Raw genomic sequence first — 9,892 nt, 5'->3', positions numbered from 1 at the left:
GTCTCTTTAGATTCGGTGCATCATGCCGAGTCGAATCATACCAAATTTTTCCATGTCAGCCATTTTCGGCCATTTTTAATTTTGTCAAAAAATGCAATATTTCAAGAACGCTTAGACTTTGTTATTACGAAAATTGGTATGCATCTTCGACACCGTGCCCTGATGGTACACAAAAATTTTGGGCCACCTTGTGGTCAAAAGTTATAAAGCAATTTACAAAAATGCTAATAACGTTTGAATAAATTGGGCTATTGTAATGAGACTGATGTTGATCGATTCCTTGGATCATGCCGAGATCATCGATACCAATTATGCCATAATTGGCTGAACTTCCTGTCCGCCATTTTGATTCATGTTGAAAAACTACTTTTTCGAACTCCACCAAATTTGACTCGGATCATCTTCAGACCAAGCTGGCAAAAAGTTATGGATTTCGTGTCGATATACGAAACGGTTTTCGTTTAGCGCATCAGCGAATTTGCTGGAAAGATGCCAGAAATGCATCTGAGGCTGTATCTCTGCGAAACTGACATATTTGCACCAAACTTTGTATGTGCCATTGTCACCTCACAGTGACCATGCCACATCAATTTGGTAACAGCGCCACCTATTGGTCAAGAGTAATAAACCATTCATTAACCATTAATAATTACATTCATAAACATGCTAATAACTTTTGATTGCATTAGCCTATTGCAATGAAACTGATATCAAAATATTCCTTGGCTTATGCCTACAACATAGATACCAAATATGCCAGATAAAGCTGAACTTCCTGTCCGCCATTTTGATTTATGTTGAAAACCTTCTTTTTTTAACTCCTCGCCACTCGTTAGTCTGATTTTCACCAAAATCGAGTCAGATGATCTTCAGACTGTGTTGACAAAGAGCTGCTCCATGCCATGCTTAGCTTCTCAATTTGCCTCTGGAGTGCTTGGCCCCGTGATTGCTGCTTACAGCTATATTTCAAACTTGTAATTTATTATCATTCAAAATGTAATTTATTCCTGTGATGCAAAGCTGAATTTTCTGCATCATCCATTACTTCAGTCTTAAAAATCTTTTTAGCCTTATAAATGTCTAAACTTTCACTTTTGATCAATTTAATACAAACCTTGCTGAACAAAAGTATTACATTTTCAAAAGGAAAAAAACACCAGCACAAGTCATGGATGAATAATCGGAACTCTTAATATTATTAATGTAATTAATGGGATTTTGTTTCTGATTAATTGTATATATATTTTTTTTTTACAGACTATTGCTCTCTATTTGCATTACTGATTTAACTTTTTCTTTTCTTTTACACAAAATATTATTTATTGTTTCGTATTTCTGTTTTGATGTCACATATGGTTTGGACATTTCTTCATGAGATTCACAGTATTGTCCTCATATGTCTGCTGTGGAAATCCTGCACTGACTTTAAAGACTCTGATTTTAGTGTAAATGTGTGTTTTTTTACATTAGCGGCACAAATCAAGAGCATGGTAAACCAACTGGGAACAAAACAAGACACCAGTGACCTGCGGGAGAGACTGTGAGTGTGTTTAGTTCTTGATTTATTTATGGCTGTGCATTTCCTGTTCCTCTTGTGCTCTTGTATTCTCAGTATGTGTGATCTGTTAACAGTCAGCAGGTGCAGCACTACACAAACCAGCTGGCCAAGGAGACCAACAAGCACCTGAAAGACCTCGGCTCACTCTCTCTTCCCGTCTCCCTGTCCGAACAGGTGCGCTTGTGTGTGCAGGCTCACTTTTAACCTCCACAGAAATGTGTTTACATGAAGCATAAGGACATGCAAATAAAAATGGGAAGGTCATTTAAAGGTGCTGGTGAAGTTCTTGTAATATTTTGTCTGAATGTCAAGTCTAACTGGTTGAATTTCTTCTTTAAACAGAGACAGCAGAAAATTCAGAAGGACCGGCTGATGAATGATTTCTCTGCAGCTCTCAACAACTTCCAGGCAGTGCAGCGTCGAGCCGCAGAGAAGGAGAAGGAGTCAGTGGCCAGAGCCCGAGCAGGGTCTCGACTCTCAGTAAGATACACTCTAGAAATAATGTTTTCCACAATAGCTCTGATCCTTAAAAGTGAAATAAGCTTACAAATCTGTACTTAAACCCAAAAATACCTTATACACAAATATTTGATGAAATGGATCATTTCCATCTAGGGGTAGGCAATATGACAAAAATATATCATAATATGATATCCTATTCAATTAATTTTTTTCAGAGAGGATCACGATCCACAATCTTTATCAATTCTTTTTCATGTTCATTTTAAGACTATTTTGCAAGTTACTGAGCAGTACAAGCAAAATAATTTCCATATTTTAAAAACATATAGCCGTGTAAGGTAAAAAAAAAAAAAGACAGACCAATTAGGTCAAGGAAGGGGTGGGCGATATGACCAAAATCTTATTTCACTTTTTATTTCATGTTATTTCATTATTTTATCATTGTTATTAAAATAAAAACAAATATACAAATTACAAACAATAGGACAAATACAATATAAAAAAAGATACAAATGAAATTAACTGCTCATTAACATTCATGTAAGAAATTGAATAATCAAATGTAAAAATTAAACACTTCATAGTCTCATAGTCTTAAAGATACACTGATTCTGAATTGAAACTACAAATGTTATTCAGTCGAGCAGTGAGTCAAGCAGCATGTATATTAGGCTGCTGTTACTTTAAGACCTAATGCACAGATCCAACATACTGATATAAATGTGTCTTTCCCAACTGTTTGTTCACTTAAAACACAACTGACTGTGCAGTGTTTCCCATGCATTGGTTTATTTGTGGAGGCCCGCCACAATATCAACACAATATATTCCTATTTCCTATAATGCCTGATAAAGCAGCGTTTATGAGCGGAGCGCTGTTTTGATTACAGCCGTTACCAGGGAAACCGCTATTTCTGACGCTCCTAACTCGCCTCCTGCTGGCAGAGAATGAATGTGCATTTTCAATCAGCACGTCTGCTGATTTATATAGCCTATATTTCCCCCGGGAAAGTGCCGCCACACATTGAGTGTAAGTCTGTGGGAAACACTGCTGTGTTTATGTGAACATTGTGTTTTTGACATAATTGTATGTTTTTTTTACTGGCAAGGCTTTAAAACACATGCAAATGATAAATGTTTGTGTTGGTGAAGAACTTCAGTGTCAATTGAATGTAACTGTGATAGAGATGATAATCAAAAACAATAATAATAATAATAATAATAAAAACAAGCCTTAGAACTGCAACTGATGAAAATGTGCACTGTAATAACATTCTCTCTGTATAAACAGATTGTAGAGACATTTTAATCATTCACAATCTAATGTTGTCATATTGCACACCCTAATTTCCATCGAATCAAAAAGACTTATCCCAAAATTTTTTTTTTTTACTGAATATAATATTTGAAATCAAGCTTCTGTCCATTCTGGAACGTCTACTTTACGCCATTCAAGTGATACCCAGTGGATAAAATTAATTCTGCCCTATTTTTATTACATTTTACCTATGACTATTCTGATTCCCTTGAAGCGTCACTTAGTAAAATAGGATGCTGATGCTGTTTTATGTTTTTAATGTTTCAGATATTCATTCATACAGTACTATTCAGTATGTTTTGTTGAGTGAAGTAGTTTTGTGTTGTGATTTACTGCAGGCTGAAGATGGAGGTCATGAAGAGCAGCTGGTCTCCTTTGAAAAGTAAGTCTCAGTCCCTGTTTATGAGCTCCCAGCGCTGAGTAAAAGCATTAGAGCTGAAAACATTCTGCGTGTGTTTGTGTGTGCAGTAATGATGATTGGGGTAAGACCACCACTCAGACAGAAGACGTGGCCATAACAGAGGAGGACCTGGAGCTCATTAAAGAAAGAGAAACTGCCATTCAACAACTTGAGGTTAGTTTCCTCTTTTCCTTCCCGCACTGCCTGCTACACACATTCACACGTTCCATTCTTCCTCTTTCTTTTGCCTCACGAGTATCTGTGTTTGAAACAGAAAGTGCTGCAGAACTTAAACTACCAGTCAAAAGTTTGGAATAATTAAGATTTTTTTTTTTTAATGTTTTGAAAGAAGTCTCTTTCAGTGCTCACCAAGGCTGGATTTATCCTATGAAAAATACTGTTAAAAACAACGATATTGTGAAAAGTTGCAATAAAAAAAAAAAAAACTAATTTCTATTTTAATAATATTTAATAATACATTTTGTCCGAAAATATATGACGCGCCACACCGACAGGACATTTCTATGTAGTAGGGGTGCTCCGATTGATCGACCGATAATCACGTTGGGATGATTGATCGGCGGTCTCTAAAAAGGCTGATCTCCAAAAAACGATCTCAAGCTGATGACGCTGCTGTGAGAGGTTTGGCTCGACATGCAGAGGCACCGTCTCAGTCTCTGTCCGGCGCAGGTGAAATAATTATAATGCTGAAGGTGAGGTACTCGCCTTCATATTTCTTCATTAGCTAACTTAGATAACTTATAAAGTAATTTGAAAACATTGTGTGAGATGTAATTTCACAAACGGCGAGAGTGAATGACCGCGCACGCGCTCTCTCAAAATACACAAATGTCTTCAAATCACCACACATTGCATCTGTCTATAAGCAAGCTGCATACTGCACAGTTGACACAGGAATTGTCACTTGCACAATCGAGGCAGTGTCACATCGTCACTAAAGTTTATAAATTGCATTACTTTTTCATTCTTGCCAGTGTTTAACCATTCAGCGCTCGCTCGCTCTCCTGGAGACCATGCGCTCATGCACACTCGCAGCGCACACACATAACGCCAGGTTCACATTACTCCGTTTGCAGTGCGTAGGTGGTGCATATTTTTTCCACGCTCATGTTAACGGATTAATAAAGCGCGCACACTGCACACCGTTGCGATCCGGCAGTGTGTTCCACGAGCGGTGTGTCTGCAGCAGAGCAGAAATCATTTCCACACCGAGTCTATTGCTGCGCTGCAAGCTCTGAATTAAAGTAACAGTGCATTTATGCAGTAAATATGAACATGGCTAGTTTTAAAGGAAAAGAGCACTTTTAGATAAAGAAGGCAATAATAGATGGCACTCGTGGAGGAAGGAAAACAAAGTTCTTTATGAACTGCAGGATTGCTTGTAATAAAGATTTCAATGCAAAAGAAAAGGCAGTAGAGCTGACTATTTCTGTCAATGGTAAGTTTGTGATAACGTAAGAAAAGTAGTTTAAATGTTTTGACACTTGCTTGAGCAACTTAATATATAAATCTAAAGTAAATGCAAAAGTAAAAAGCATTGAATAATGTGTTGCTTATGTTTATTGTTTAAACATGTCTATGAAAGATTGTATTACTGTAGTGTAAAAAAAAAAAGAATTGCAATGCTGAAAAAGCATTTTCAGTGACAATGTTTGGATTTGAAATCAAAATAATGGAATGATTATAATGTTGGAATAAATGTTGTGTTTGTGGTAAACAGCCACGGATCAGTAGCGGACTCCTGTGTGAAAGCTGCTTCTCTCACAAGAGTCACGTAAGAGGGGAATTCCCCCCATTTAAAAAAATTAAATGTCTAATGTCTGAATAAATGTCTAAAAATCCTGATTGAAGTATCACTATAAATAGTTATAAATTATAAAAAAGGAGGCTTTAAAAAGATCGGTATCGGCAGATACTGCTTTATGTGATCGGTGATCGGCCTCAAAAATCCTGATCGGAGCAGCCCTACTATGTAGTATCCTTGTTCCACCTTGTTCCTGTTTGCAAAAGTTCTACTGTGCTGTAACATGGTGTAGTACAGCTGTACTGGGCAATCGGGTAAAATGACGCTACCCTCTCGTGACACTATTCTCTGCTCACATGCTCTGATAATAATAGCTTTGTAGGACTATACATTATTTGGATAATTAAACAAACAAAAAAAACTGTTCTATCTTATTCTGTTGCATAGAACTGAATAAAGATAATATATTGATATTTAATATTTTTATATTTTCGGTCCAATTTTATTGTTACTTTCAATAAAAGTGTGATTATTTTATTTACCTGTTATATTTGTTATATTTGACTAATATTTAAATTTGTTTGATGATCTGAAACATTAAAGTATGACAAACATGCAAAAAAATAAGAAATCAGGAAGGGGGCCAACACTTTTTCACACCACTGTACATACATGTGTATATATATAAATTTGAACCATTACTGCAAATTAATGCAAAACTGAATTTTCAGCATCATTACTGCAGTCTTCAGTGCCACATGATCCTTCAGAAATCATTCAAATATCCTGATTGCTGCTCAGTTATCATCAATTATTATTAATGCACAATTATTAATAATTGTTCTTCTTATTATTATTATTATTATTAATGTTGAAAACATGTTTTTGTTGCTTAATATTTTTGTAGAAACAGTGACATTTTTAGGATTTTATAGGATTATGTGATGAACAAAGTTTAAAAGAACAGCATTTATTTGAAATAACTGACAGGAAAGACGAAGCTTTGATCAAGTTAATGCATTCTTGCTAAAAAAAAAACAAAAAAAAACTTTCTTACCCCAAATTGACCCTGTTTACACCTGCTGTTAACATATAGTGCATTTCTGTATAAATGAATTACACATTTGTGCTGTTGTCTGTAATTTTGTACCTCTACTGTGATTGCAGTCGGACATTTTGGATGTGAATCAGATTTTTAAGGATCTTGCGGTGATGATCCATGATCAGGGTGAAATGATAGGTGAGTACAATCTGTCTCTAATCTATACCAGGGGTGTCCAGCCCTGCTCTTGGAGAGCTACCGTCCTGAATAAATGTCTAAAAATCCTGATTGAAGTATCACTATAAATAGTTATAAATTATAAAAAAGGAGGCTTTAAAAAGATCGGTATCGGCAGATACTGCTTTATGTGATCGGTGATCGGCCTCAAAAATCCTGATCGGAGCAGCCCTACTATGTAGTATCCTTGTTCCACCTTGTTCCTGTTTGCAAAAGTTCTACTGTGCTGTAACATGGTGTAGTACAGCTGTACTGGGCAATCGGGTAAAATGACGCTACCCTCTCGTGACACTATTCTCTGCTCACATGCTCTGATAATAATAGCTTTGTAGGACTATACATTATTTGGATAATTAAACAAACAAAAAAAACTGTTCTATCTTATTCTGTTGCATAGAACTGAATAAAGATAATATATTGATATTTAATATTTTTATATTTTCGGTCCAATTTTATTGTTACTTTCAATAAAAGTGTGATTATTTTATTTACCTGTTATATTTGTTATATTTGACTAATATTTAAATTTGTTTGATGATCTGAAACATTAAAGTATGACAAACATGCAAAAAAATAAGAAATCAGGAAGGGGGCCAACACTTTTTCACACCACTGTACATACATGTGTATATATATAAATTTGAACCATTACTGCAAATTAATGCAAAACTGAATTTTCAGCATCATTACTGCAGTCTTCAGTGCCACATGATCCTTCAGAAATCATTCAAATACCCTGATTGCTGCTCAGTTATCATCAATTATTATTAATGCACAATTATTAATAATTGTTCTTCTTATTATTATTATTATTATTAATGTTGAAAACATGTTTTTGTTGCTTAATATTTTTGTAGAAACAGTGACATTTTTAGGATTTTATAGGATTATGTGATGAACAAAGTTTAAAAGAACAGCATTTATTTGAAATAACTGACAGGAAAGACGAAGCTTTGATCAAGTTAATGCATTCTTGCTAAAAAAAAAACAAAAAAAAACTTTCTTACCCCAAATTGACCCTGTTTACACCTGCTGTTAACATATAGTGCATTTCTGTATAAATGAATTACACATTTGTGCTGTTGTCTGTAATTTTGTACCTCTACTGTGATTGCAGTCGGACATTTTGGATGTGAATCAGATTTTTAAGGATCTTGCGGTGATGATCCATGATCAGGGTGAAATGATAGGTGAGTACAATCTGTCTCTAATCTATACCAGGGGTGTCCAGCCCTGCTCTTGGAGAGCTACCGTCCTGCAGATTTCAGCTCCAAACCCCAGTCAAACACAGCTAATCAAGGTGTTCAGGGCTACTTGATGATGACAGGCAGGTGTGTTGGGGCAGGTTTGAAACCAAAGTTTGCAGGAAGGTAACTCTCCAGGAGCAGGGTTGGAAATCTCTGATCCACACCGCTGCTATTTATATGAGGATAATTCTGCTGAAAATGAAAATTCTGTCATTTATTCATGCATTATTTACACATCCTGCATGACTTTCTTCTTTTGAGCACAAAAGGCAATTTTTTAAAGAATATACTTCTTTTGAGCACAAAAGGCAATTTTTTAAAGAATATACTGGATGTTTTTCCCCATACAATTACAATTAAATATGGATTTGGAACAACGTGGTGGTGATGGTGAAATGGTGGCAGAATTTTTAAATTATTCACAGTGTTTAAAATGTATTGTGCATTCAACAGGTTAACCCTACAACGTTGTAGAATCAAGCTTACACTGTCATATTTGATATGCCAATTTTTAAGGCCTCTAAATTGTCAACATGGGGAAAAATATGTTCCTCAACTTTCAGGTCATGGTTCACATGTCTTTGTGCTGTGAAAACGTTCCTTTTTTTAATTAAGTAAATATAACTTTTATATTGTTAGTAATACTTCAGGATGAACACTTACTGGACTGAAGCAACTTAGGTTTACTTGATTATCCATACATAATTTTTTAGAAAAAAAAACATGTTAATATGTGTATATTTTTCCTGGGTTTAGGCCTCTGAATAAAATTGGTATGTTTTTTTCCCTCCTCAAGTATGAGCTCCATATTCTCATTTATTTATTTTGTCTAAATGGAATAATAAACTGTTCCATTACATTCTGACTATTTCGTATTTTAAGCATTACAGGTTTAAATGGCTATATGACATGTCTGAGTTTGCTTTAGTGTCAAAGCATCTGAATCAAGAAATGCACTTAAATCAATATATGTAAAGAGTGTTAAACTGAGTATGTTCAACATAAGGTTGTCATATTGTCTAAAACCGCTTGTAATCTCTAATCTAAATGCAAGTAATATGTGTGATTACAGATAGCATAGAGGCTAATGTGGAGAGTGCAGAAGTGCATGTGGAGAGAGGAGCTGAGCAGCTCCAGAGAGCATCTCACTATCAGGTACAGGAAGAGCTTCAGCAGTACACACAAACACAGCTATGGCATTTTGTATCAAAAATGTGGCGAGATGTTAGAATCCAAAACCATGCATATAGCATATGTGCTATTTAATGATAATGACAATATTTTCTCTTTTTCACTGTAGCAAAAGTCTCGTAAGAAGATGTGCATCCTGGCAGTGGTCCTTGTCTTAGCGGTCGGCATTATCGCTATTATCATCTGGGCGTCGACAAAGTGAAGATCCTTCCTCTTCTTTTCCCCCTTTTCTCTCATCTCTTTCTTTAATTTATATTCTTGCTCGCAAACCCCATGCCATCCACATGGGAAGGGAGGTCAAAGGCTCTCAGCAGCACCTGTAGGTCCATCTCTGTAGGTTTGCAGGGTTAGATACAGTATGAAGTGGCATAAGCGAATGTAACATTCCCTAGCCTCTCCCCTCCAGACCTTTAGTCATAATGAAGAAGGATGAGCTCATGGATGGGGTGTGAAAAAATAATATAAGTGGTATAAAATTTCATTTTGATTCTTGATATATTTCTAGCACTAACACTACTTTACATTTCTTAATAAATCCAGGTTATTTCATTTTGAGAAGTTCATTGGAATGAGATGAGACATTTTGATGACTGAATTTTTTATTTTACATCTTACTGTAATATAATTTTGGCTTTAGATGTCTCGTACAATGTACATTTCAACTCTTTCAAAG

At 35.5% G+C, this 9,892-nt stretch overlaps 1 protein-coding gene across 1 annotated transcript in view; it reads left to right on the top strand.

Moving 5' to 3' along the window:
* stx12 (syntaxin 12) overlaps window positions 1-9,639 on the top strand; it is a 13,437-nt gene extending 3,798 nt beyond the window's left edge. Inside the window, exons 3-10 of the mRNA XM_016487548.1 lie at window positions 1,471-1,540; window positions 1,633-1,732; window positions 1,901-2,038; window positions 3,676-3,719; window positions 3,806-3,911; window positions 6,670-6,742; window positions 9,101-9,183; window positions 9,329-9,639. Of these exons, the coding sequence (XP_016343034.1) occupies window positions 1,471-1,540; window positions 1,633-1,732; window positions 1,901-2,038; window positions 3,676-3,719; window positions 3,806-3,911; window positions 6,670-6,742; window positions 9,101-9,183; window positions 9,329-9,421 (707 nt within the window). The 3' untranslated portion in view covers window positions 9,422-9,639. The remainder of the gene's footprint in view (window positions 1-1,470; window positions 1,541-1,632; window positions 1,733-1,900; window positions 2,039-3,675; window positions 3,720-3,805; window positions 3,912-6,669; window positions 6,743-9,100; window positions 9,184-9,328) is intronic.
* Window positions 9,640-9,892: the final 253 nt, after the last annotated feature.

The sequence above is a fragment of the Sinocyclocheilus anshuiensis genome, unplaced genomic scaffold (genome assembly GCF_001515605.1).
Source record: "Sinocyclocheilus anshuiensis isolate Anshui unplaced genomic scaffold, SAMN03320099.WGS_v1.1 scaffold369, whole genome shotgun sequence".
NCBI classification, from domain to species: domain Eukaryota; kingdom Metazoa; phylum Chordata; class Actinopteri; order Cypriniformes; family Cyprinidae; genus Sinocyclocheilus; species Sinocyclocheilus anshuiensis.
Note: the sequence above shows the minus strand (reverse complement) of the source record. Positions and strands in the feature narration are given on the sequence as shown.